The 27,871-nt window shown below is 54.4% G+C and overlaps 2 protein-coding genes across 4 annotated transcripts; both read right to left on the bottom strand.

Moving 5' to 3' along the window:
• Positions 1–16,422, bottom strand: EFNA2 (ephrin A2). The gene is made up of 4 exons (XM_066277656.1): positions 15,991–16,422; positions 4,980–5,293; positions 1,721–1,786; positions 1–897 (listed from the first exon to the last, which is right to left on the bottom strand). The coding sequence occupies exons 1-4, from the start codon at positions 16,131–16,133 to the stop codon at positions 776–778; spliced, it is 645 nt and encodes a 214-aa protein (XP_066133753.1). The 5' UTR covers positions 16,134–16,422; the 3' UTR covers positions 1–775.
• FAM174C (family with sequence similarity 174 member C) lies at positions 5,170–27,849 on the bottom strand. Of its 3 annotated transcripts, XR_010731393.1 has the most exons (4): positions 27,541–27,849; positions 25,477–25,593; positions 24,296–24,474; positions 5,170–5,293 (listed from the first exon to the last, which is right to left on the bottom strand). XR_010731393.1 is itself a non-coding variant. In XM_066277676.1 (3 exons), coding segments are annotated over exons 1-3 (387 nt in total). In that variant the 5' UTR covers positions 27,810–27,849; the 3' UTR covers positions 24,114–24,473. The 3 variants fall into 3 exon arrangements, 2 of the variants coding, with proteins under 2 accessions (XP_066133773.1, XP_066133764.1); XM_066277676.1 differs by lacking the exon at positions 5,170–5,293 and having other exon boundaries at positions 24,114–24,474; XM_066277667.1 differs by lacking the exons at positions 5,170–5,293; positions 24,296–24,474 and having other exon boundaries at positions 25,473–25,593.
• Positions 27,850–27,871: the final 22 nt, after the last annotated feature.

Raw genomic sequence — 27,871 nt, 5'->3', positions numbered from 1 at the left:
TGAGGTAAAAAGAAAATGTCCAGTTTGTCTTTAGTAATACAGTAAAAATAAATCACAGTATATACTTGCTGGCTCTATTTACAGACATGTAACGTCTTCTTGGGCTCAGAGGTGACTTTAAGAGGCTGTGGGACAGGGTGGGGAGCCATGATTCCAAGTTGGCCAGGGCTCCACAGTGGCCTCTGGTGAAACAGCATGAGTTTCCACTCTGGGAAACTATCATAAGCCATGAGGAGGGTGGGACTGATGGTGACAGGAGTCTGAGGTGGGCGGATTCCTGGGCCAGAATCTGGGGCTCTCACCTTGCCCCTTCTGCCTCATACTGGCCAGCCCTGGGGCACCTGGGAGGGTCTGCCCTGACCTTCAGCCAGGACCCAAAAAATGGAGCAACCAGATTAGGGATTCCCCATCCCCATTTCCCAGGGGGCCAAGGAGCCCCCATCCTATCCATTGTTTCCTTCCCAAAGTCACTGGCGATAAGATAACAAGGAATAAATTAAATTAAAAACTCAAGTCTTTCTGATCCAACCATAAAAAATAAACAAAAAGCCCAATATCACTGACAGTTTTTCAGGTTCTCCTGTGCCCCTGATGTGATGGTCTGGACAAGGGCTGCACTGACACCCTGCCCCTCAGGCATCAAGGGCTATTGGCTGCCCTCTGTCCTTGCAGCTTGTCCTGCAGGTGGTGGCAGCACCAGTCATAGGAAAGCCAGACGTCTCTATTTGGTCTTGGATGCATTCGTCAGGTGGGGCCGGCATCCTGCAGGCGGGTACTAGGAGCCCAGGAAGGTCCAGAGCACTGGGACAGTGCTGAGGAAAAGCTGGTAGCTGCCCAGGCTACTACATGAATTATTGCTGGTGAAGATGGGCTCAGGGGCCTCATACAGGGTCTCATCTAGGGGACATGGAGACAGAACAGTCAGTGGTGGCCCAGACCCCTCCCTAAGTGGCCACCCCCATCTGCTTCCTATTGCTTCCTAGAGCATATCCCAACCAGAATATCATTAAATATCTCAAACCTGGCTGCCCCGCCCCCCGGGGGCACTGAGATTTCTGTCCACCTTGGTTGAGGTTGTATCTCCGCACACACTGAAGTAAATAGCTGGCACCCAACTATTGTGAGCCTGGCACCCGGGTGAAGTCTCAAGGCTTCAGGAGCCCCCTCGTTTCTGGGTGTGGTTATGGTGTTTCAAGAGCTCAGAAAACAGGCCCTTCTCTGATGCCCACACCTGGTGGTTATAGCCTCAGTGAGGGGCTTGGAGATGGGCCTCAACCTTCACTCCATTTTTTTTGTTTTGCTTTGTTTTAATTTTAAAGTAGGGGAGAGGTAGGAAGAAAGGAGAGACAGGGAGAGAGAAGAAGGAAGAGAAGGAGAGAGGGAGAGAGAAATTTGTTGTTCCACCCATTCACTATTTCATTGGTTGACTCTTGTACATACCCTGACCAGAGATCTAACCCACAACCTTGGCATATCAGGATAACACTAACCAACTGAGCTACCCAGCCACGGCTCAACCTTCACTCTTGAAGGTTTCAAATGTTGTCCTGATTTGCAGATGGGGAAACTGACTCTCAAGGGTGAGCCTGCCTTTGCTGAGGTTGTGAGATTCCCCAGGCTGTTCTGTGATCATCTCCTGTCTACACTGACCACTCAGTGGGTCCTCATTGGGAATACAAGGGTGGAGGTCTGGACCCTGCCCAACTCCCTGAGTACTTACTGGTTGGCCGAACATAAACCTTCAGCCGCAGGCAGGGCTGGTCCACAGCATTGGGTGGCGTAGCAGCTGGAAGAGAGGGTTTCTGAGTTAGTAGGGCAGGGGGTGGCCTGACCAGGCGGTGGCGCAGTGGATAAAGAGCGACGGACTGGGATGCGGAAGACCTAGGTTTGAGCCCCCAAGGTTGCCAGCTTGAGCACGAGCTCATCTGGCTGGAGCAAAAAAAAAAAAAGCTCACTAGCTTGGACCCAAGGCCCCTGGCTCGAGCAAGGGGTCCCTCGGTCTGCTTAAGGCCCACGGTCAAGGCACATGTGAGAAAGCAATCAATGAACAACTAAAGTGTCACAATGAGAAACTGATGATTGATGCTTCTCATCTCTCTCCTTTCCTGTCTGTCTGTCCCTATCTATCCCTCTCTCTGACTCTCTCTCTGTCCCTGTTAAAAAAAAAAAAAAAAAGTTTGTTTTCAATTTATCAGCCAAAACTCACTACAACCAAATGGTTGACATGGAATCAAATCCCTGCTCTCTGAGTGCCTGTTGGCAAATCACCCCCTATCTGGCCCTCAGCTGGTACACAATAGGTACTCTGGAAAAGATTACTTCTATCTGGGAGAAAACAGAAACCAGTTACCCTGAGAGGGAGGCAGGTTCTGCCTCTCTTGGAGGAAACCACACTTCAGAGGTCATGTGGAGCTGGAAGCACACTGGGTCCTCATGCCTAAAATTCCACCATTATTGCTCCCTGCTTCCTGGCCAACATGACAAGGGCCCTAGAGGGGGCAGGGATGGTGCCACAGCTCACCCATGAATCAGAAAAGAGAGGGTCAGCAGAGTGCACACATATATTAGGTATGGTACACTTACAGAGCTATAGCTGGGCCTATCCTCACCTGTTCCCTCAGCCTGTCCTCTGTCTTCGGCTGCCACCTCTGCCCCCCACCTCGCAGAAGGCCCTCACTCAGGGAGATGAAGATAAAGAGCACTTAATAAAAATAACATATAACGGAGATAAGACAAATAACTACAGTAATAATCTTTCTTTTTTTTTTTTGAAAGAGAGGCAGGGAGGCCCTGGCCGGTTGGCTCAGTGGTGGAGCGTCAGCCTGGCGTGCAGGAGTCCCAGGTTCGATTCCCGGCCAGGGCACACAGGAGAAGTGCCCATTTGCTTCTCCACCCCTCCCCCTCTCCTTCCTCTCTGTCTCTCTCTTCCCCTCCCGCAGCCAAGGCTGCATTGGAGCAAAGTTGGCCCGGGCGCTGAGGATGGCTCCATGGCCTCTGCCTCAGGCGCCAGAATGGCTCTGGTTGCAACAGAGCAACACCCCAGATGGGCAGAGCATCGCCCCCTGGTGGGCATGCCGGGTGGATCCCGGTCGGGCGCATGCGGAAGTCTGTCTGTCTGCCTCCCCATTTCCAACTTCAGAAAAATACAAAAAAAAAAAAAAAAAAAGAAAGAAAAAAAGAAAGAGAGGCAGGAAAATGAGACAGGAACATCAAGCTGTTCCTGTATGTGCCCTGACCAGGGATCAAACCGGCAATAATGATCTTTGTGTAAGTAACTCCTATCTCAGAAAGAAAATATAATTCTTCTTATATCAAAGAACTTAAACACCTTCTGCCCTGGTCAGGTAGCTCAGTTGGTTAGCATCATCCAATACACCAACATTACGGTTCGATCCCAGTACTTTTCTTTCTTTCTTTCTTTTCTTTCTCTCTCTCTCTCTCTTTCTCGCTCTCTCTTTCTCTTCCTCCCTCCCTCTCTCTCTCTCCATTCATTCATTCATTCATTCATTCATTGTATTTTTCTGAAGATGGAAACCGGGAGGCAGTCAGACAGACTCCGGCATGCACCTGACCGGGATCCACCCGGCATGCCCACCAGGGGGCGACGCTCTGCCAATCTGGGGCGTTGCTCTGTTGCAACTAGAGCCATTCTACCGCCTGAGGCAGAGGCCATAGAGCCATCCTCAGGGCCTGGGCCAACTTTGCTCCAATGGAGCCTTGGCTGCTGAAGGGAAAGAGAGAGACAGAGAGGAAGGAGAGGGGGAGGGGTGGAGAAGCAGATGGGCACTTCTCCTGTGTGCCCTGGCCCGGAATTGAACCCAAGACTCCCGCACACCAGGCCAACGCTCTACCACTGAGCCAACCGGCCAAGGCTGACGCCCAGTACTTTTAAAAACAAACAAACAGCCTGACTTGTGGTGGCGCAGTGGATAAAGCGTCAACCTGGAAACACTGAGGTTGCCGGTTCAAAACCCTGGCTTGCCTGGTCAAGGCACATATGGGAGTTAATGCTTCCTGCTCCTCCCCCTTCTCTCTCTCTCACTGTATCTCCCCCCCTCCTCTCTAAACTGAAAAAAAAAAATTTTTTTTTAAACTTAAAACAAACAAACACCTTCTTGGCCCTGACCAGTTGCTCAGTTGGTTATAGTGTCATCCCTAAACACCAAGGTTGAGGGTTTGATCCTCAGTCAGGGAATATATGGGGAGCAACCAATGAGTGCACAACTGGAATAAAGAATGCTTCTCTCTCTTTCTCCCCTTTCCTCTCTCTGTCGTTCTAAAAAAATATTTTTTAAATTAAAAAAAAAAAAAACCTCCTTTCTCCAGCCCGCCCCCTTCTTCTCTGAATTAAAAAAAAGAAAATGTCCAAATACAGCAGAAAAAGAGAAAACGGGACCTTGTGGAGTTTAATTTGACACAGCAGGACACGGAATGTCGAGAAGTTGGGTCCCTTCGCGGCAACAGACGTTGGGTTGGCGTGCCAGGGGCAGAGGCTGGGAGACCCTTGCCCACGCCAGGCTGTGCCAGGTAGAACAAGGGGTTTGCTCTCTCCTCTGGCTTTGACCAAGTTCCACTCTCCCACCAGGCTCCTTATGGCTCAGTTTACCCCCTTGGCGCTCTGAGGAATGTGCAGCTCTGGTCTCAGCGTGAGACAGATTAACAGTGGGGCCATCGGCTCCCCCAGCCCAGAGGTCCAGTAGTCGATCTAGAGGCTGGGGTCCTATGTATGGTCTAAGCCCCGCTGAGCCTCAGCTTCCCCACCTGCAAAATGGGGACTCTGACAGTGGGCCTCCGGGGCTTTGCTGGGAGGATAATGAGAACATCCACCAGACGGACTCCCCAGGACAGAAGCCTGCGCTGGACTAGGGAGCCGAGTCGAAACCACGCCCTGGACTCTACCTAGGCCCCGCTCGTTCCCGTTCCCGATCCCGCTCCCTTTCCTGCTTCCTAGCCCCGCCCCGCCCCGCCTACCCACTCACAGATGTAGTAGTATTCCTGGCCCGGGCGGAACTCAAAGCCCAGCGAGAAGGGCGTGAAGAGCTGGAACTTCTCGGAGAACTTGAGCGGCCCCCCCGGCGCCGCTGGACGGTTGCACTCCCAACGCTTGAAGCCGCGCTGCCGATGGTCGCAAGAGGCGTGGCCTTCGCCGTTGACCATGTACAGCACGTAGTGCTCCATGCGCTCGACTGGAGGCAGCGGCGCCCCGTAGTGCGGGCAATAGATGTCCAGGTAGTCGTTGATGCTCACCTCCACCGTGTAGCCCCCGTGGTCGTCTGCCGCGCCCACGTGGAACCTGGGGGCGGGGCCGGTGGTCATCGCTGGGCAGAGCCAGCTCGGTAGCGGCACCAGATGTCAGCGTGGTCGGGGATAACAAGTGTAAGGAAAGGGACCAGAGCGGGGGCGGGTCAAGGGATGCAAAGCAGGAGGAGGTGAGCTCAGGGAGTGAGAGCGTGAGGACGTGGTCAGCACGTGGCGGGGTCGGTCGTAGGAGACCGCTGGGCGGATGCTGAGAGGTTCCAGGGTGCGAGCTCAAGGTCCCCTGTTTGGCACACACCCGGTCTCTGGCTCAGCAGACTGGTCAGTTGGCGGGCGCCTGAGCCCCGGGCTCACAACGTGGTTGGAGCTGAGGAGGAGGAGGAGGTGGAGGTGGAGGTGGAGGGGCTGCCACCAGGCACTCTGGGTAACATGCAAACGACCAGGTATCAGGTGACTCGGAAGCACCTCCCCTTCCCACCCACCCCCAACCCCCCCACCCCCGGCCCGATATTTGGGCCTTTCTTGGGTAAGCAGGTTTCTTTGCCATGTACTAGCTGTTCCCCCACCAAGATCTCCAGAAACGTTATTATGGCTTGATTTCTACGCCTCCTTCTCTAGACAGCCCCCCATCCTGCCCATCATATGCAGCTCCTTAGCCTTCCTTCCGCAGCAGATCTCCCTGCCCAGAAAGCCTAAGGTGGCACAGGAACACAGGCCCCGAGTTCTGGCCTCCTCTGGGGTAAGCGCTACCTCCACTAACCTCAGTTTCCCCGCAGGTGGCAGAGCTCGGAGTGAAGAACTCTCAGGCACTCCCTTGGCCTAGCTCAGAGGTGTCTTGAGTTGGACCCCCAGCCCCATCCCTTCCATCCTGTGTGACCCCAGGGAGTCTTGCATCCTCTCTCCAGAGCCTCCAGAATCTGACAGCTGCCTCACCCTCCCCCAAGCTCCTGGTCACTCCATTAGGTTCCCCTACCCATGACATCTCAGCTCCTCAGCCCTGACTCCCAGTCTTTGCCAGGGAGGTCCCTTTAGACCAGAGGTCTCAAACTCGCGGCCCGCCCACCAATTTTGTGCGGCCCGCAGATTAATCCACGAAGTTTGATTAGTCTGCGAGCCGCACAAAATTGGTGGGCGGGCCGCATGGCAACGAGTTTGAGATCCCTGTTTTAGACTGTCACGCAGCCTGAGCCCCTTCCTGGGGCAGCCTTCCTGACCCAGCCTTGTCTTAGGAGGATGGAGGTCAGCTGAGCCAGAGACTGACAGCTTCTCTTCCATCACTGCCTCGGGTTACACTGCCAGGAGCCCTTAGATCTTCTGGAGAGGGTCCCCTGAGTCCCTGTCATGTAAACGCAGCCTGGATGGCCTGGACAAGGGTGGCCTCCTGAGAGGGGCTTATTAGCACATAAAAAGCCTGAGCAACAAGACTTGCAGGCTAGGCTCCCAGGCTACTGCTGTCTCCTCTCTCCCTGTACATGTGGGGAAACTGAGGTCCAGCCAGGTTGGGCAGCAGGGAGGGTACAGGCTGCTGAAATCCCAGCCCTGCCGTTACCTCTGTGCCCATCCTGCCAATAGCCCCAGTCTGTGGCAGGGAGCTCAGCAGGGCTTCCATGCTGGGAGCGCTAACTGGCACAGTCGGCACCTGAGGGGGCTGCAGGATTATCAGATGGCAGAAGCTGGCTCCCTGCTACCCCTGAGATGCAGCATCAGGCAGGACAGAGGCTCCTGGGACCCCTAGAGGATGGAATGAGGCAGGCAGAAGACCCTGCTCACTTGTGCCTCAGTTCCCCCATCCATCACTACAACAGTGATTTCAAGTCTACAACTAAGATTGAAGCTCACAGAATTTTAAGTTCTCAAGGGAGAAGAAGCAGATTCTCCTCCGGCTCCTATCCCATTCTATTGAGTTTGTCCAGGTATGGGGAACTCATCACCTCCCAAAGGTGGGAGAGTTTTTGTAGAATAAATGTGTCTGGCAGCTAGAGTCACAAAGTGGGGATCAGGCTGGAACAGAGCCAGGATCAGGATGTGACCAGAGTCAGCCTTGGATTCTATTTTTCAGGCTGCCGCAAGGCTGGCCGGGCATGGGTGTCTCATTGATTAACCATGTCCTCCAGCCCCTTGGGCTTGACTGATGCAGAAGCCGCTTCAGGTTTTTTTGTTTGTTTGTTTTTTGTTTTTTAGGTGAGAGGAGAGGAGGGGAGATAGAGAAGCTAACTCCTGCGTGCGCCCCCACCAAGATCCACTCTGCAATGCCATCAATGGTGGATGTTCGAGTACCAAGCTATTTTTAGCACCTGAGGCTGATGTGTTCCAACAGAGCTATCCTCAGTGCCCAGGCCCACATTCAAACCAATTGAGCCACTGGCTGCGGGAGGGGAAGTGGGATGGGGGGGAGCAGATGGTTGCTTCTCCTGTGTGCCCCGACTAGGAATCGAACCCAAAACGTCCATATGCCAGGCCAACCCTCTGTCCACTGACCCATTGGCCAGGGCCCGCTCCAAGCTTTTTGAAAAGTCATTTTCGCTCCTTCCTGGTCCTACTGAAAACCCCATTGACCAGCCGATCTATGGTAGCGGTGGCCGAGCACCCACCTGGGGACTGGCTGGTACCCATGCCAGGCCCTGTGGGAGAGACCACGATGGAGGAACCATGGAGGGACTGATAGGCTATAAGGCCTGCTGTCCTAACCCCCAACACCTCTAGGCCTCAGTTTCCTATCAGCGGCACAATACCTGGAATGCACAAGTAGCCTGAAAGAAAGCCTAGCACTCTGCAATGCTTTCTTGAGACCAGAATGGACATAGGAATGTGGGGCCACAGTGTGACCCTTTCCTCCCCCTCTATCTCCATCTGTGTCCCCTATTACATTTGTCTTCCCCTGCACCAGATGCCACCATCATTCTCTCTTCATCTTCTGAAAAAAGCATCAGAAACCAAGGCCATTTTGTTGGGTAACAGGCCAGACATCTGTGCCCCACAAAGCTGGCTAGTCTCCTGGCCTCTCAAAATCCAGTGTTCACTTTTTTGAATGTCTGTGATCCAACGGCTCAAAACCCTGCCCATTGCTCAGAATAAAAACCAGTCTTGGGGCCCTGGCCGGTTGGCTCAGTGGTAGAGCATCAGCCTGGCGTGCAGAAGTCCCGGGTTCGATTCCTGGCCAGGGCACACAGGAGAAGCACCCATCTGCTTCTCCACCCCTCCCCCTCTCCTTCCTCTCTGTCTCTCTCTTCCCCTCCCGCAGCCGAGGCTCCATTGGAGCAAGGATGGCCCGGGCACTGGGGATGGCTCCTTGGCCTCTGCCCCAGGGGCTAGAGTGGCTCTGGTCACGACAGAGCGACGCCCCGGAGGGGCAGAGCATCACCCCCTGGTAGGCAGAGCGTCGCCCCCTGGTGGGCGTGCCGGGTGGATCCCGGTCGGGCGCATGTGGGAGTCTGACTGTCTCTCCCCGTTTCTAGCTTCAGAAAAATACAAAAAAAAAAAAAAAGTCTTCCCAAGACCCCATGTGGTCCTGACACCTCCACTCTCATCACCTTCTGCTTCCTTTCTAGCCACACCAGCCTCCTGGCTGTTCCTGTTCCCACCCCAGGGCCTTTGCACACACTCTTCCCTCTGCCTAGAATGCTTTTCCCTGCCTCCCCCAACTTATCATATATCTCATTACAATATCATAGTTTTGCCTCCATAAAGCATACTGTCTGCCCTTTTGGACAGTGGGTGTTGGCTTCCTCTCTATCCCTTCCTGGTGACCAGCACAGGCCCTACACTTAATACATGTTTGTTGGTCAAACAAAGGCCAAGGATTCAAAGTATTATAGTCTTGAGGTGCAAACAAGGGCCTCTACATGGGGAAGAGAGGACCCCAGGCAGGTGTGTCCTAGGAGAAGCCCCCTCCACCAGAACTCTGGCTGCTTAAGTGGGCCATATTTTTCTCCCTTCCTGACTCTAAAATAGCAATGGCCTTACCTAACCAGGCAGTGGCGCAGTGGATAGTGTTGGCCTGGGACACAGAGGACCCAGGTTCGAAACCCTGAGGTCACAGGCTTGAGCGTGAGCTCATCAGCTTGAGCACAGGGTCACTGGCTTGAATGTGGGATCATAGACATGACCCTATGGTCGCTGGCTTGAGCGCTAGTTTGAAGCCCAAGGTTGCTGGCTTGAGCAAGGGGCCACTTGCTCTGCTGTAGCCCCCCGGGTCAAGGCACATATGAGAAAGCAATCAATGAACTGTGGTAACGAAGAATTTGATGCTTCTCCTCTCTCTCCCTTCCTGCCTCTCTGTCCCTATCGGTCCCTCTCTCTGTCTCTATCTTTCTTGTTAAAAATATAATAAAATAGTAATGGACTTCTGTATTGGCATTCCTGGTTCCAAGTTGGCTAGTGAGCTAGGGGTGGGTGCCTCACTCCTGTGTAGGGAAGCCCAACCCCAAAACCAAGCCTGGTGCTTAGTGTCCTGGTGCATAAAATACAAAGCCTTCATTTCCTCCATTGGGGCCTTAGCCTAATATTCTGAAATTCTGTGGTTGCAGCAGACAGAGATGGAAATTCTCACTAAGGGGTTAGTGACTTGACTTGGGATCTTCCCCAGGCAGAGGGCTCTCCAGGCTCTCAGACTTCCTGCTCCCTCTTGTACCCCTGCCAGCCACACCTTTGCCCCTAGTTGGATCACCCTGCCAAAGTCTGCTCCTCCAGGCAGCCCTTCTATCCCTGGGTGATCCCTCATCCATCAGGGCTCCCAGACCTGCCCTTCATGGCCACCTCAATCTTGCCAGTTCCCCCCTCCCTACAACCACCTGGCAAGCTGCTCATTAGCCCCTATTGGCAATTATCAAGTCATTAGGAGCTAATAACAACTAATTAGGGATCTCACTCAAAAATAGGGGGGCTTCTCAGACTGGAAACTGAGGCGCTGGTGGAGCAGGCAGCATGCCAGGGCCCTGGGTGCCCATACCTCACCCTAGTGGGGCAGAGCCCGCTTGTCTCTGCCTGCTGCCCCCAGTGAAGCCCCTGAAGCCTCAGTGCCCACCCCCAGGGTTTCGAGGGGCCAAGAAAACATTTCCCCACCAGGAAGGGGGAGACTGGGTGGGACCGCAGGGAAAGTCAGGGCCCCAAAGTAGTGCAGGGTTGGAAAGTGAGGATACAGGAGTACACTGAGTGCAAGAGCCCCAGAGCCAAAGCAAGAGAAAATAAATGGGACAAGGTGGGTACAAAAGGTGGGAAAAGGGCACAGAATCAGTCCTGGCCCTGGGCCAGTCTCAGTAAGACATAGCCCAGATGCATAGTCCACAGGTCTGTTTTGGATACCCCACCTCTGCCCCCAGAATACGTGCAGTGTCCCTGACAGCCCTTGGCCAGCCCCAAACCTGGCTGCCTCTTTGAGAGGAGTGACGCCCAATAGGGCCTGGCTTCTGCATGGCCTTTATCGACTCACTTACTCCAGGTCCGTGAAACGGAGGCAAAATGGGGTGCCTGACCCACAGAGTGGGCTGGTTAGGGGACTGCATGGCTGGTGGCTGGGCTGGGCAAAGGGGCAATTTGGCTCACATGGCGAATGAAGCCCCATAAAACCAAGATCTTGGGCTGACAGGGAGACTGAGACATGGGGCTGAGTGCCCACAATAGCCAGGTCAGTGTAGGGACAGGAGAGGGGTACTGCTGCAACTGGGTCTGGCTGGGCACCAAGTTCAAAGTCTGGTTGAGATGAAAAAATCCCCAATGGTTTTTGTACTCACACACCAATCTAGGGTGGGTACAACATGGTGGGAACTCTGTTCCTGCCCCCACACCCCCATACATAACCCAAACCAGTGGGTGGGGGACACATTCTAGCCCTCCCTCTGGACCCAACTCCCAAACAGAAACATCCCCACAGGGATACCATAGAGCATGACTAGCCATGTCACCCATTCCTGAAGCAGATGAAAGGGGAAAGGAGGTGGGACCTCCACCTGGCCTGGCACAGGGGCTGCAGAACAGTCACTGGAAGAAAATCACTGCCTCCCAGACCCCCATTAATGGACCTGCCACTCCCAGGACAACCTCCACACATTACCTGGGACTCATGAACCTAAAGAGGATATCAGCTGCAGGACCTGGAGGTGGGAGATACCAGCCTCCTCCCCAGCCTAGCTCCCAGGCAGATAGAGGCCAAATCCATCCCTGTCTACTGTTGGCCTTGAGCCTCTATCCCTGATCCTGTTTCTTCCTCTGCTGAGACCACCCAAGTGGTCCACAGTGGGGAGGGACCAAGGCTGGGGACAGAGGACCACCAGCCCATCAGACCAAAGGAGGCCTCTGCACCCTAGCTTAGACCCAGATGGAGGGAGCCCAGGCCCTCAGTAAGTGGGAGAGTCTCAGGACTGCTCCACTCGGCTTCCTGGCACTGCCACCCCCACCCAGGAACGTCATTGTCACTGTGGGTTTGGGGGTTTGGAGACACCTCCTTTTGCCCATAGGTACTACATTGGTTTGCCCTCTTTGTGCCCCTTAGAATTCTACTGCCATCTGCTGAGGGGTACAGCCTGCCATCCCCACTTCACGGAGGGGAGATGGGTTCAGAGCAGCCAAGCCACCATCTGAGATCACACCCAGGATTCCAGGACCCCACAAACCCAAGTCCAGTCCCTCCCATGGCCTCCTGGACTCCACGTTCTGACCCCAAGCCCCCAGACGCACCAGGTCTCACTCTCCAAGACCCGCAAGACAGGCAGACGAGTTTTTCTTTCAGAGTGACAGTGTCACTTAAAAAAAAAAATTTTTTTTTTTTTTTTTTTTTTTTTTTTTATTCATTTTAGAGAGGAGAGAGAGAGAGAGAGAGAGAGAGAGAGACGGGGGGAGGAGCTGGAAGCATCAACTCCCATATGTGCCTTGACCAGGCAAGCCCAGGGTTTTGAACCGGCGACCTCAGCATTTCCAGGTCGACACTTTATCCACTGAGCCACCACAGGTCAGGCAAAAAAATTTTTTTTTTAATTTACTGATTTCAACAAGAGAGGACAGGAGAGAGAGAGAGAGACAAGAATATCAAGCTGTTCTTGTATGTAACCTGACCAAGGATCGAACCAGCAACCTCTGTGCTTCAGAACAATGCTCTAACCATTGAAATCCTGCCAGGGCCAGATGAGCTTCCTTCAAACAAACAAACAAAAAAAGCCTTACGTGGCAAATAATGGCATTGCCCCTTCAGAATCAGCCACCCCCCACCCCCACCTCCACCCCAAGAGGCCCAGGCAAGGACACTGGGGATGGGGATGGAGGCCCACACCTACTCCATAGGAATATCCTTCCCAAATCCTCCTTTTCCCACTGGATCATTTAAGAGGAAGCATGGCCACTGCCTACCCCATGGGCAATCCAGCCAGTAGAGGGCCAAGGAAGAGGGGCCAGAGCCTGAGATGCCTGGTAGGGGTAAGTGCCAAGTCCAGAGCCCCCACTCAGGTTGGCATAGCTGGGTGTAGTCTGCCTGCAGTGTTCCAATCTGGTGGAGAGTCTGAGGGGTGGCAGGCACCCTCCTTGGTGCTCACTGTCAATCTTGACGGCCCCTCTGCACCACAGGCAGCATAGGGCCTGAGGTATCTTGACATGTCCCCCAGCAGGGACCTACCTGGCCCAAGGAGGGGGTGAAAGGAGGGCAGGCTGTGCCACCATCAGTGAGGCCCTGGGACAGCCAGAGCCAGGCTGCACACACAGACACATATGTGCTCACCACAGACACACTAAAGACACATGTGTACCCCACAAACAGACACACATTCTCTCCATGCACAAATATGCAGATACGCACATGTGCTCCCAGACACTACACATTCCACACACAGTCACACTCCTGCAAATGTATTACACCTTCCATACACATGCACTCCAGGCATAATCACATAGATACATGTGCAAACATGCCAGGGCTGCCATGCACATACAAGTACATGTGTCACCCTGCCACATGGACAAGCATATGCACCATACACACAGAACTGCATCCCCCAGGGTTGCCATGACCCCCACATAGTGGGGACAAGAACAGGAATCAACACAGACACACCTTGCAGCCCCTGCACCCCCCCATGTGCACAAATGTACATGTAGCCCCATCCTCAGCCAGTGGCCGGGCCGGATGAGGGCAGCCGGCCGAGGCCCTGGCCCAGCCCATTCTGGCTGAAGACAGGCCCAGAGGTGCCCAGGGATGGACTTGTGTGGGTGTCAGGGGAGGGTGGCTAGACTGGCAACAGGGCCCCACCCTATGACAGCCATGGAGGTAGATAGGGGGCTCCTGTGACAAAGTCTGCAGGCCGCAGGAAATAATCTGCACAGCAGGAGGACATAATCTGGGAAATAGCCACACACCTACTAACTCAACGAAGGTACCAGGCCCAGCCAGGTGAGGGTGGCTGGCCTTACCACAGTGCCACCAGTGCCTGTCCATCCCCATCTGGGCACAGCCACCCCTCAGGATCCTTTCTTCTCTGACCGTCTGTTCCTGACTCAAGCTGCCCACCCTTAGTTCTGTCCCCTTCCTCACAGTGCCTTTTGTGTGTGCCCCTTTCAGGCTCAGCTATACCCCCCTTCTCGTTTGTGTCTCCTCAGCCTGCCACCACCACCAATCTTTCTGATTTGACCCTACCCTTGTCTCTCCCCAAACAGGCCTGTTTCTCATGTCTGTGCCCAAGGCTGCCTCATGCTTCAAGCCTGCTCTGAGACCCTGCTCCTCTCCCCAGGCCATGGTCCCAGGACTGGGTGCTCTCGGAAAAGCTCCATTCCTAGGTACCCTCAGACCCAGCACCACCCTTCCTCCTGTGCCTGAGATACCCCATCACTGGGTCCAGGTTCCAGTCTAGCCACCTCTGGACACTAAACCTCCCAAGGAGTCCCCAGGCACCAAGGCCCCCTTTGGCAGAGCCCTCAACCTCAGCAATGAACAGGGTCCCAGTCTGAACCCACCTGACCCCACCCCCATCACAAGATGTCAGGGCAGTCACCTCCCACCTGGGACATGCCAGGCAGGAAGAGAAGAATGTGATAAAGGTGTGCCAACCGGGCAAACAAGGCCATCCCCTTAGGCAGCTGGTTAGAGCAGGGCTGTCTGGTCAGCAACAGGAGGTGGCTGAGTGGCAGGACCAGGTACCTCCTTTTCCTGATGGGACCCTGCCAGCAGCACGGCCCTGTGGCAGGTGGGGCAGAGGACTGCCCCAATGACCCCTTTCCATCCTGGCTCATCCTAGTTCATTTGCGGGTCCTTGTGTGTTTGGCATTTGCTAGAACAAAGGACAGGCCATGACAGGGACAGGGATTTTAAAGCTTAAACCAAAAACTTGAGCCAGGAAGCACTGCCCACTTGGTTCCCTGCTCAGGTGGCTGCAGGGAAGAGTCTTAATTAAACCCACATGTGACCAATGGGGCTAGCGGTGAGGAGACTGGCTCCAAGGTGGCCTGGCCAATCCTCCTTGGAATGGAGTCTCTATCTTGGACCCCAGGGTCTGACCCCACAGCTGGACAACTAAGCGGAGTGTCTGGGTGCGCAGCCTGCCCCCACAGCGGACACTGGGCACCCTTGTCCCAGAGCCTGCCTCAAAGACCGCCGTTTATGCAACTTTCGGCCCAGGGAATAAAGATGGCAGGGGACAGCGGGGGGATGGCAGCCTCAGAAGGGGGCTCAGCAGGGCTTGGAAATAGAAAGTGATGAGTGGCAGACGAGCAAAGGACCCGGAAGGCCAGCTGGCTCAGCACCCCCAGTGAAAGCTGTGAGACCCTGAGTGCTGGAGTTGACAATAAAGCCATGGGGCCTTGGGGCCCTATCGCCCATGGGACGCCCCAGCCCACTCAGCCTTTGAGACCCAGGGACAGCCCAGAGGGATGCTTTTGCTGATGTCCAGTATGTGGTCAGTCACTAGCAAACTTTTCTCACTTTGTCTAATGAGGGCTTTTACTACCCCTCAAAAAATTGTACTCAGCACACAGCACTGAGGAGGTTGTGCAGGCAGGCAGACATTGGCACCTTGGCAGGCTGGGCACAAGGCCACTTGGGTCCCTGCTCTAGCTCTGCTCTCTTGCCATGACCTTGAGTCAGTTGCTCATCCCCTCTGCCCCTCAGTTTCCCCATCAGTGCTAGGAAGATGGGCAAGGGCACTACCCTATCAAGACTCCTGGGAATGACTCCCAGCTCCCTAAGTACCTCAGTCTTCCTGTACAAAGCCAGGATGAGAAACCCCCTAGAAAGGTGGACTCTGGGTCAGTAGAGGAACATCCTAACTTCCTCAAGTTATTCTGGGGACCTACCTGCTAACCCGCTGTGCAGTGGAGGCCATGGTCCCCGGTTTCCACGCACAGCTCAGTGTCAAGGTCCCCCAGGATCACCACCAATTCTGAAAGGGGGTTCCTTGGAGAGGCCCATGGATGGGGTCCCCCAAGTTTGGAAGGGAACTTAGAGCTGCACGGTTTCTGAGGGTGCCAGAGGAGATTCCCAAACTCCTGGGGACAACAGCGTTCTGGGGCATGTGGGCACAAGTCCCCCAAGACTACATGGCAGTGGGACACCCCAGAGGGAGAATGCACGAGCAGCGAAAGTCCCCCAAACTCTGGGTGGGGGCCGGGATTCCCTGGGGGCTCCGCGGGGACCAGGCACCCCCCACTCCGGAAGCAGCATGCTTGGGGGATGCCCGGAACTCAAGGTGGGGAGGCCAGGCTGGGAGGGGGGGGAGGGGGGCATCCAGGGTCCCCCAGCGCCCTGTCCCCGCCCGCGCTCACCTGGGGTTGCTGCGGTTCCAGTAGACCGCGTAGCGGTCCGAGTTGGCTCGGGTGGCGTCCTCGGAGCGCGCTAAGGGCGGCGGCGGTGGCGGCAGGAGCAGCAGCAGTAGCACAGGCAACAGCGGACACTGCACGGGCGCCATGGCCCGTGTCCGGCCGCCGCGCTCGCCTCGCCGCCGCCTGACAGCTGTCTCCGCCTCCTTCGCCGCTGCCGCCACCGCCACCGAGCAGGCGGGCACACGGCAGGAGGGAGGGAGCGCACCGGCGCTTGGAGATCCCCGCTGCCCCCGCCTGAGTGCGCGCGACCTCCGGCGCCGAGAAGTCAGGCGGAGGCGGCGGGCGGGGCGCCGGGGTCGCCCCGGGCGCCGGCCCGGCCGCGAGGACTCTCGGAGCGCGGGCAGCCTCCGCCGTACCCGCCGAGGAGGGGCCCGGGGCTCCGGCCTTTGTCCCTCCCGAGCGCCGGGAGGGCCGCGGGCGCCCCCTCCTGCCGTGCCCCGGCCACGCTGGGATAGGCGGGAGCTTCTGCCTCAACCGCGCCCCCTGCCCCAGCCAAAGCGTCCCAGACGAGTCCTTGGTCCGATTCCTCGGTCGGGCTGTCTATATACTAGCCCCAGGGTCCTGCCTCAAAGATTTGATCAACGTCACCCGGTCCTGAAGGAGGTCCCCTGAGTTCCTGTCACCTCCATTCAGGCCACCAAGCCCAACTGCGAGCCTGTCAGTTCGAGGAGCAGGAGGCACCGAGATGACACCCTTATCTCACCCTGTCATTCAAACCCAAATTCTAAACCCAGCTGAGCCTGCTCCCTGCACAAACCCCAAATCCTAAACCAGGCCACGTCAACTTGGCTCTCTTCGATCCCACCTGGTGGAGATTTTGCAGTTAGGCTGACCAAAGTCCACTACTGTCCTACCTGGAATCTGTCAGGATAGTCACTTCTCTCTGGACCTGTTTTCTGATCTGGAAAATGCAACAAGATTCCCTAACTTGGCACCTTCAGCAGATAAGTCAACATACAGAAGTCTAACAAGGACAAAAGAATGGGAAGGATGTTCAGGCAGAGGGCACAGCATAAGCAAAGGCCTAAAGTGGACTCTGAGTGATCACTCCTGAGGGCCTGACCTCTAGTCATGCCACAGCCTTCCCCACCAGACTGAGCTTGTGGAGGTAAGCTGTCACCAAGTGCTGGCTGGAAAATACCAGTGGCGCCCAACTAGGTTCTACCTCTTTGGGTTTGTTTCTCACACCCAGGCAAGCAGCAGAATTTGGAGTCAAGAGTTTTTGAACTGCAAGGTACCCATGTGACTAATAGTCAAAGTTCCTCCCAGGGACCATGAGAGGCTACTGATAGGCAAGCTAACCTTCAACCAAGACTCATGCCAGCCACACACCTTTGCTATGCTGTGGGCATGTGCCATGTATCTCCTGAGCTTCTCCTACTTCCCCACCAGCCACACTTCCCCACCTTTGCTAAGCTGTAGCTAGAGTCTCTCCCCTTCTCATTACAACTCTATTTTTCAAGGCCTGTCCCACCTTATGCTCCAACCCCCCACAGCATAAGGTTCTCAGTTCTCTGTCATCTGCAGAACTCAGCCCAGTCTGTTTGGGGTTGTGGGTTCTGTCCTCTGACAAACTGCAGATGCTGGTCCCAGAGCTGGGCCAATAAGTCTGAAGAGGAAGGAACCTCCCTGTAAGTGGTGGCTGGGGCAAGCCCAGGAGAAATCAGAGAAGACCAGAATTTGCCCAAGGCATGTGGCAGGACTTTAAACTCTCTGGACACCCCTGGAACAAGGGCTCAACCCAGCTGGCTAGTTGGTGGCTCTTTGGGAGAACAAAGGGACATTCATTTCCTAAGCAGAGGTCTGGTGGCTGGACTTAGGCACAGAAAGTGCTACCACACAGCCAGTGCCACTATGCCTGGCCTAGCCCAGAATCCTGCCTAAGGGGGAACCATTCTATATTATGGGACCTCACAGACAGGGTGGGGGCTTTCTGTCAAACCCAGCATAATTGGACCTGCAAAGGGGAGCAGGCAGGGCACCCTGGGCAGGGGGTATGTACTCTTAAGAGGGCAGTGATGGGTCAACTTGTTTGTATGCAGGGGCCAAGAGGAGAGCTGCCTCTGTAAAAGCCACCATTGCTGCTGCCTAGCTGTTTTGAGCTGAAGCTCTATTTTCCTTCTGTTCTTTTCTCTCTCAAGGTCAGAGCTGGAGCAGGGAAAGGAACAAAAGCATGTGTCCCCCACTCAATCTCTCTGTGCCTAGGGGGGCTCAGGGAGGAGAGGAATGCAAAGCTCTGAGGCTTGGCCATGGGCAAGAGAGGGGTGGAGGCAAAGAACAGCTGCCCAGCTGCTCATGGGCACCCTTGCCCAGCTGGGGCCAATTATAGGTGCCCAAGAGGCCGTTCCCTTCCAGGACTGAGGGTTGTCCCAGCCTCCAGCCTCAGCGGGCAAGGCATCAGCTGGGATCAGGCATCAATTTCTGGAGTAGGCTTCCTCTGAAGTCAAGAGTTGGACTTTAGGCTCACTTTGGGAACAGGATTTAAGTCTTGGGTTCAATGCTTAGTCAGGGTCTGGGGCCATCCAGAGTCCTCTGTTAGCCCCAGGCTCAGACCCAGGACAGGGTCACTGATAAGGTCTATCTCCATCCACCTGGGTCTGTACTCTTGGGTTCAAGGGTCTTTCCCAGACTCAGGGAGGATCTTGTCTCAGCCATGCTCAGACCTGGCCCCTAGCCTGTACTCTAGGACCCCTGGCTCAATACTTATAGCCTACTGACCCATCACCTACCACCTACAGACCCCAGTCCAGTACCCACTAACCCTTGACCCACTACCCATTACCCTTCACCTGCCATCTGGTCCATAAGACAAGTCCCCAGGGTAGGGATCAGTGTCTAGTACTCTTAGCCTTCAAAGGTCACAGTGTCGCCCTGGCCGGTTGGCTCAGCGGTAGAGCGCCGGCCTAGCGTGCGGAGGACCCGGGTTCGATTCCCGGCCAGGGCACACAGGAGAAGCACCCATTTGCTTCTCCACCCCTCCACCGCGCCTTCCTCTCTGTCTCTCTCTTCCCCTCTCGCAGCCAAGGCTCCATTGGAGCAAAGATGGCCTGGGCGCTGAGGATGGCTCTGTGGCCTCTGCCTCAGGCCTAGAGTGACTCTGGTCACAACATGGCAACGCCCAGGATGAGCAGAGCGTAGCCCCATGGTGGGCGTGCCGGGTGGATCCCGGTCGGGCGCATGCGGGAGTCTGACTGTCTCTCCCTGTTTCCAGCTTCAGAAAAATGCAAAAAAAAAAAAAAAAAGAGTCACAGTGTTATCAAGAAGGCTAAGACCTGTGGTGGCGCAGTGGATAAAGCATCGACCTGGAAATGCTGAGGTCGCCAGTTCGAAACCCTGGGCTTGCCTGGTCAAGGCACATATGGGAGTTGATGCTTCCAGCTCCTCCCCATTCTCTCTCTCTGTATCTCCTCTCTCTCTCTTCCTCTGTCTCTCCATCTCCTCTCTAAAATGAATATATAAAAAATAAAAATTAAAAAAAAAAGTTAAAAATATACCAGGAGAAATCTTTTTATTTTATTTTATTTTACTTATTTATTTATTTATTTTACAGAGACAGTGAGTCAGAGAGAGGGATAGACAGGGACGGACAGACAGGAACGGAGAGAGATGAGAAGCATCACCTTAGCGTGTTGCAACACCTTAGTTGTTCATTGATTGCTTTCTCATATGTGCCTTGACCGCGGGCATTCAGCAGACCAAGTAACCCCTTGCTGGGGCCAGTGACCTTGGGTCCAAGCTGGTGGGCTTTTGCTCAAACCAGATGAGCCCACGCTCAAGCTGGGGACCTCGGGGTCTCGAACCTGGGTCTTCCGCATCCCAGTCTGACGCTCTATCCACTGCGCCACCACCTGGTCAGGCCCAGGAGAAATTTCTCATTACAGAATAAGTTGGACCAAATCTGCAGCCTGGTTCCAGCAGTGTTCAGATGCCCCATCTCAAGGAGATTTCTGGTGGAGAAGGGTAGGGGCCTCAGCAGGCCAGGAGCTCCACTGACCCTGGTCAGAGCAGGGCAGGGCATCTGCACCAGCCTGGCCCACACCTATAGTGAAGGGGTCAAGAATTCCCCCAGGCTTCAGGGCTGTTGACTTCTGTCATTGAAAATAAAAATGTGCCCGGCCTGTGGTGGCATAGTAGATGAAATGTCAATCTGGAATGCTGAGGTAGCCAGTTTGAAGCCTGAGACTTGCCCAGTCAGGGCACACATGAGAGTTGATGCTTCCTGCTCTTCCCCCACTTCTCTCTCTCTCCTCTCTACAATGAATAAATAAAATATTTTAAAAATAAATAAATAGCCTGACCAGGCGGTGGCGCAGTGGATAGAGCATCAGACTGGGAAGCGGAGGACCCAGGTTCGAGACCCCGTGGTTGCCAGCTTGAGCGCGGGCTCATCTGGTTTGAGCAAAAGCTCACCAGCTTGGATCCAGGGTTGCTGGCTCGAGCAAGGGGTTGCTTGGTCTGCTGAAGGCCCGAGGTCAAGGCACATATGAGAAAGCAATCAATGAACAACTAAGGTGTCTCAATGCGCAAGAAAAAACTAATGATTGATGCTTCTCATCTCTCCATTCCTGTCTGTCTGTCCCTGTCTATCCCTCTCCGTGACTCTCTCTCTGTCTCTGGAAAAATAAAAAATTAAAAAATAATAATAATAAATAAATAAAAATGTATTCTCTTGCTGATGAATTTAACTTCCCTTGCTTGTGTCCAGTCAGGCCCTTGAAATCTCAGCCAGACCTAAGATTCCTTTAACTGCCAAGGCCAGAAACTAAACAGGACCCATACCCCTGCTAGTTCCCTCCTCCTTCCTCCCTTCCTTCCCACCTTCCCAGCCCCAGGCCTGGACAGAGACCTGTTCTCCATGGCAACCACAAGCCAGTCTGGGGTTAGACTTCTCTTGAGAATGGAAACGTTTCAGATCTTCACTGTCCCATACAAGTGCTCCCAGCTCCCCATAGCTACTGTGCGCATATAATATGGTCAAGTGTAACAAGGAGCTAGGCTTTTAATTTCAGTTACTTTGAGTATAAATGTAAACAGCCACATGTGGCTACTGTGCTGGGTAGGGCAGCTCTGGGTGTACCTGCCCAGCCACACCAGCCCAGGACCAGCACATCCTGGTGGGAGAGTATGGTGGCTCAGACTCCTCCAGAGAGGGAAATGGGGCCTGACCTGTGGTGGCGCAGTGGATAAAGCGTTGACCTGGAACACTGAAGTCACTGGTTCGAAACCCCAGGCTTGCCTGGTCAAGGCACATACAAGAAGCAACTACTACTATACTCTTGTTTCTCTTCATATCGTATAAATCTTTCACCTTTTACAAGAAGCAACTACTACGAGTTGATGCTTCCCGCTCTTCTCCCCCTTCTCTCTCTTCTCTCTAAAATAAATAAATAAAATCTAAAAAAAAAAAAAAAAAAGAGGAAAATGGGGCAATGAGCCACCAGGGAGGATGAGAGATCAGAGAGGACTGGGATCCTAAGAACCCCAGGAAGGCACAGCTGCCTCATCTGCTGACCCTAGGTAAGAGGAATGTGACTGCTGGGTGCTGGGGGATCATGTCCGAGGGAACCCACATCAGAACCAGAGTGTCCAAGAACTCCTACCTACTGGGACACAACTTGACTACTACTGGCCACTGGCCTTAGGCAAGCATCCAGCCACAGGCCACCTGTTGTTGTTGGTTTTTAATTATTTAATTTATTAATTTATTTATTCATTTTAGAGAAGAGAGACAGAGAGATAGAGAGAGAAAGAGAAGAGGGGGAGGAGCAGAAAGCATCAACTCCCATATGTGCCTGGACTGGGCAAGCCCAGGGTTCTGAACCGGCAACCTCAGCATTCCAGGCACAGGCCAACCCTTTAATGAGCCCAAGGCATCCAGCTCCCACTTGTCCCCATTCCCAAGATGGAGAAGCCACACAGTAGTCAACCAGGAGCTGAGACCCCAACTTGCCCATGGTTGAGGAGACACGTTTGCTGCATGTCCAGTGGACCTGTGGAGGGGGGGGGGGTTGGAGGTGGTAGGAGGGGCCTCAAGGGCACTAGGCTACAGGTCGTGCACCCTAATCTGGCACAGGTTTGGGATATGTGTGCAGGTGTTGTGTCCATCCGTAAGCATGACAGTCTATATCACATGCTATTTATGTGTCCTGGGCCCGCATCCGAGTGCAAGAGGTTGGAAGCCCTTCCCATGTTCACAAGTATGTATGCACACAAGGGCCCTTGAGCCACCAGGACCCAGGCCCTTCATCTCATGCTGATAGGTCCCTCTCCTGGCTTTTAGCCACTGAGAAGTTCCTGCTAATATTGCATTAACCTTGGAGGGGGCTGCCAATTACTCGACACTAATGCGGGGGAGGGGGGGTGCAGTGAGGCTGACAGGCGCACAGGCCTAGAAGCAAGGGATACCTCTCCCACCCCACAAGGGTGGGCAGAGGACAGCCAGGCCGGAGGGCATACAATGAGTTCCCAGCTCCGGATGGCAGACGCGGAGTCTCTCCTGACCTCATTAGAGTAATTAATGTGCCTTTTGAAGCTCAAGAAATTGCTCAGAGCTGTGGGAGAGGGGCACAGATCACAGAGTGGGGGGACCCACATGGTGTCTGTGCACCTGTTAAAAGTGTGTCCCAGTGGGTCAGACAGGGAGAGAGGCAGAAGTGGAGAAAAACCAAGTGAGAGCCTGTGCAGATGGAGAAACACAAACAGGGAGACAGGCAGGGGCTCAGAATAAGAGAAAGACAGAGCTGTAGAGACCAAAAGACAAAAGTGTATGGAAATGGAGGGGGGAAGATAGGGAAGGAACAACCAGAGCCTGATAGGCAGGGGATATGACATCTGGGGCCTCCAGAGGACTCTGGCCACACTTCCTCAACCTCCCCTGGAGGATCTGTGGGTCCCTCAGTGCAGGTCCCTCCCAAAGAATGGTGAGGAAGGCAGGGGCAGGGAGCAGTCAGGGAGGGAGGACTTTCTAGGGGTGGTAAGTGGGCACTAGAGAAGGAAGGGGAAGTGGAAGTATGAGCAGAGTTGGAGTGATGCAGATAGAGATGCCCAAGGAAGCAGAATGGGGACCAGCTCAGAGGACTGGAGATGGAATGAGCAGTGATGAGCTGACTGGCAGAGATGACTCCTCTGCTCCTGGAGAGAGACAGACCAGCCCAGGCTCAACTCCAGAGAGAGGGTCAGTAGGGCTGAGAGAGATAGGCCCAGGGTGCCAATGGATCCCAAGCGGGCAGCAGGCTTGGCCCATCCCAGAGTGGACATAGGGACAAGGCGAGGCTCAGAAGGAGGCATGAAAAGTAGGGTCTCCAACTAGATCTATTTCCCCAACTGGATGAGCCCAGGCCACACCAGGGCTGGGCAGGCTAGTGGAGCAGAGGCTGGGCAGCACAAGGCTACCACCTACTGGCTGCTCCTTCTAATGACATGGCTGTAATAGTTCTGATCTGTGGTGTGTGGGGAGACCTCAGGCAGTGGGGCTGCCAGAGGTAAGCCCCTCTGCTCTTACTCTTCTGGATAAAATTTACAGAGGGCAGGGGTGACAGAGCTGGATCCTGCCTAGACATAGTATCATGAAGGAAAAACAAAGCCCACAGAAGAACCCATCAAGCCCCTCACTAGGAATGAAGTCAGGTGCTGCAGGAGGCTCATCAATGATTCCACAGGAGGCTGACAGGGGAAAGGCATGGTGGACACAGGGGTCCGGAATAGGTCCCCTATACTACAGCCCCAAAGACACTGGTGGTATAAATGGGGTGAGGTGAAGATCCCAGAGGACATGGTCCTTGAGGGGCCCCAGGCTGAAGGTAGCACAGAAGAGGGAGCCCCTATATAAGGCCTTTGATGAACAGTTCTCTCTAGGTTCAGAAGCAATGACTGACAGGTCCTCCCATCCCTCTGTCTACCTCACAGAACTCCTCACTGGGCCCTCAGAACAGCTGGGGACAAGACCAAAGAAGCCCAGTGTGGCCAGAGATAAGAAAAGCCAGGCCAAGATCAAGCTCCATTCTACCACCTACCCCATCTGTGAGCTTAGATGCAAGGTCTGGCCGAGTGTGCAATTGGGTGCCAGCTACAGAGCCACTGCTACCTTTATTTTCCTCAGCCCAGTGGGAAGGCACTCCCAGATAGAACCTGCAGCCCACCTGCCTGCCAGAACTCAGCTGGGTCCCTATGGGCAAGGGTCAGTAGCACAAGTCACAGTCCAACCAGAAGGTCTCAGAATCCTGGATGGGGCAGCCCCACTGGTTTGCACCTGACATCCTGCGTGGTTCTGTGGCAGTGGAGGGTCAAGACGGCTTCAGGTGGGCTGGGCAGGTCCCACTCGAGCTCTCAGGCCAGCGGGAGAATTGGCAGGTGTTTAGGCACTGGGAGTGGGCTGTCTCTGTCTTTCCCACAGGGATGCTGGGAACACCGCCTCTCCAACCTGAACATCTGGAAGATGAGGGGTAGGGATAAAAAGTATGGAGCAAGGGGTTTATCCTAATCCACTCTCCCACACTGTGCCTGGCACTCTAAGTGACCAAAATCCCTCTCACCTGTCCAGCCCATCCCCAAATCCACTGGGGTCCACCTCCTCAAGCCTGTTAGGACCTGCCTGACTTCACATCTGTGGGGAAGGGGAAAGAGGTCCCATAGCCAGAGGAGGGGGGAAAAAACCAAAGGGGCTACCACATTATAACAACACCTCCCCTGGAAGCTTAGAACATCAAAACTGTCCCCTGGTCTTCTGGCCTCTGCACCTGTGCCCCCAACAAACTGGGCTGAACAGCTATCATTCCCTGCTCAGCTCCACATTCCTGCTCTGCTCCTGCTCATTCCCAGTGTCAGCTCTGCACCCAGCAGGCCCTAGGTCCTTAGTCCTGCTCTCCTTCGTCCTTCCTGCCATTCTCTTTGCCTGCTAATGCTCTTCCTGGGGCTGGGGTCATACAGAGGCATCCCAACCCATCCCCTCTGCAGCACCCTGCAGTTAATTCTCCATCTCTGACATTGATTTTCACCTTCAGGGTTAGACCCAGAGCACTGATTCAAAATTACAGTCCCTTTCCATCTGAAAGAAACGGGAAACTGAGGCTAAGAAAGGCATATGTCTTGCCCAAGGCCACACAACCTGGGATATGTGGATGACCTCAAAAATCAGTGGTACCTGACAAGTGGTGGCACAGTGGATAGAGTGTTAACCTGGGACATAATGTCCCAGGTTCGAAACCCCAAGGTCTCTGAGCAAGGGGTCACTGTCTCAGCAGGAGCCCCTAGTCAAGGCAGGTATGAGAAGCAATCAATGAACAACTAAAGTGATGCAATTACGAGTTGATGCTTCTCATATTTCTCCCTTCTTCTCTCTAGAAAAAAAAAAATCAGTGGTCTTCTCAGCTCTCCAGCTCTACTCCACCCACCCACCCAGAGCTTCCAGAGGTGGGGCAAGGACTTCACTACCATTTCAGATGCCTCGTCTCAAAGACGGTTTCTTCATCACTGTTCAGTGAGGCCATCTCGGTGGGGTCCTCAGTGTTGGCCAGGAGGCCGTAGTTCCTCCGCTGGGGTTTCTTCAACCTGGAAGCAGTACCAGGTGCAATCAGTGGCTGTCTCAGGTCAACTCAGGGGGTAGCTGACACATCGCACTTCCTGCCTTCCCCCATGGTCCTCTGTTGTTTCTGCTTTCTGCCTCCTGTGTCTTCCCTAATTGTGTTTCTTGTCTTATAATATTCACAGTGATTATTAGTTGCTTTTCTGTCAACAATGGGAGGTGGACACCTCCTTTGGCGGGACTCTTGACCAGGACTCTGACAGGAGGTTGCCGTTATCCTTCTACTGAAAAGAAAATGGAGTGTTGGCTTGACCTGTGGTGGCACAGTGAATAAAGCCTCAACCTGGAACACAAAAGTCGCTGGTTTGAAACCCTGAGCTTGCCTGGTCAAGGCACATATGGGAGTTGATGCTTCCTACCCCTCCCCCTGCTCTTCTCTCTCTCTCTCTCTCTCACCTCCCACCCATCAAAAATGAATGAATAAAAAAACAAAAAGAGAGTGTTAGAGGCCCTGGCCGGTTGGCTCAGTGGTAGAACATCAGCCTGGCGTGCGGGAGTCCCAGGTTCGATTCCCGGCCAGGGCACACAGGAGAAGTGCCCATCTGCTTCTCCACCCCTCCCCCTCTCCTTCCTCTCTGTCTCTCTCTTCCCCTCCTGCAGCCAAGGCTCCATTGGAGCAAAGTTGGCCCGGGCGCTGAGGGTGGCTCTGTGGCCTCTGCCTCAGAGCTAGAATGGCTCTGGTTGCAACAGAGCGACGCCCCAGATGGGCAGCGTATCACCCCCTGGTGGGCGTGCCCGGTGGATCCCAGTGGGGCCCATGCCGGAGTCTGTCTGACTGCTTCCCTGTTTCCAACTTCGGAAAAATACAAAAAAAAAAAAAAAGAGAGAGAGAGAGTGTTAGAGAAGAATGAGGGTGTACCAGACACCAGTGAACCGAGGGCAGTCTGTTTCAGGCAGAAGCCCCACCCCCACACCCTCTTGACTACCACTAAGGAAAAAAAGGAGTGTGGGGGCTTCTTGCTTCTGTTTTTTTAAAGATTCTATTTATTTTCTATTTATTGAGTTGAGAGAGAGAGAGAAGGCGACCAGGGGAGCGAGAAGCATCAAGTTACAGTAGTTACTTCTCGTATGTGCCTTGACCAGGAAAGCCCAGGGCCTCAAACCAGCGACCTCAGCATTTCAGTGCGACGCTTTATCCACTGCGCCACCACAGATCAGGCGCTTCTTGCTTCTTGATGCAGCAAGATCAAGTGCAGTACTTGGAGGGAATAAGAGCATTGTGCACCCACAGGAGTGTTGGTGAGGGACAAAATGGCCCCTTTAAAAAGTCTGCACGAGAAAAAAAAAAAAAGATAAAAGGTCTGAACAACAACAAAAAATCTGAATGACAAAGGCCCTCTGGAGGTCAGCCCCAAACAGGAAGTGAAACAGGGAAGCCAGGGGGCTGAACCAGAACCTGGCAGGGCATGTGGGCCATGGGGAAGGAAGAGGAGTCAACACTTTAGGAGGAACATACGTGTAACCAAGAAACTGACCACAGCCAGCTCTGTGCTGAAAGAGGAAAAAGGAAGGTATGGTTCTGTTTGGCCCTGCCCAGAGGGCCCGCCTCACCGCTCTGGGATGGGGGCTTAAAAGGAGGGTGCTGCTGGCAGGAATCGCAGACCTAGGTTGGGCTGGTGGGTGCTGCCTGGCATGGGTACTGCAGAGCAGAGACAGAAAGCAGACGCGTGCCTTCCCCCGCTCGCACTGTTCAGCTTGAGTTGCTGCGACTAGTTCCTGCAACCTGCCTTAGTGCCGCGCGGTGATGCAAATCACCAAGGCAACACGTGACCGCGGGTAACCCACCCGACAACCCGACGATAGGCACAGTCCACGCCAGCTCCATAGGGGCGGGGCGCTCGCCCCCAAGCACGTGAGGCGCGAAGTGCACGGTGATTGGGCTCGACAGAGACAGAGGCGTGGCCCTGACGTACCTGAAAGCCCGGATGAGGAAGTAGAGCACCGACAAGCTGACGAGACCAGTAAGCACGTAGAAGGAGCGCAGGAGCGCTGGGCCAGGCGAGCCCAGCGGGTGCGTGCTGTTGTGCGGCACGCCCGGCTGGCTCCCGTTCATCAGGGCCTCCCGTGACAAGAGCATAGACCCCGCCAAGCGCGGCAACCGGAAAGCAGCTTCCTGGGCTCCGCAGAGCGCTGACAGCAACGTGGTCAGCAGGAGCAGCGGTGGCAGCATGAGCGGACCCATGGCCCGGCGGAAGCGCTGTCTGCACCCGGTCCCTGCAAGCCCGTCATTCACTCCTGGGCGGT

This window comes from Saccopteryx bilineata, chromosome 1, assembly GCF_036850765.1.
Source record: "Saccopteryx bilineata isolate mSacBil1 chromosome 1, mSacBil1_pri_phased_curated, whole genome shotgun sequence".
Lineage (NCBI taxonomy): Eukaryota > Metazoa > Chordata > Mammalia > Chiroptera > Emballonuridae > Saccopteryx > Saccopteryx bilineata.
The sequence above is the reverse complement of the archived record's forward strand: the minus strand, read 5'-3'. Positions and strand labels throughout refer to the sequence as shown.

What these genes read in the sequence shown, in the direction of transcription:
- EFNA2 (XM_066277656.1), bottom strand. Translation starts at nt 16,133, where the DNA reads ATGGCGCCCGTGCAGTGTCCGCTGTTGCCTGTGCTACTGCTGCTGCTC. An exon ending in TGGAACCGCAGCAACCCCAG is followed by an intron (nt 5,294 to 15,990) that starts GTGAGCGCGGGC and finishes CCCCGCCCCCAG; the next exon opens with GTTCCACGTGGGCGCGGCAG. An exon ending in GGTTTATGTTCGGCCAACCA is followed by an intron (nt 898 to 1,720) that starts GTAAGTACTCAG and finishes CATGTCCCCTAG; the next exon opens with ATGAGACCCTGTATGAGGCC.
- FAM174C (XM_066277667.1), bottom strand. Translation starts at nt 27,809, where the DNA reads ATGGGTCCGCTCATGCTGCCACCGCTGCTCCTGCTGACCACGTTGCTG. An exon ending in TTCCTCATCCGGGCTTTCAG is followed by an intron (nt 25,594 to 27,540) that starts GTACGTCAGGGC and finishes TACTGCTTCCAG; the next exon opens with GTTGAAGAAACCCCAGCGGA.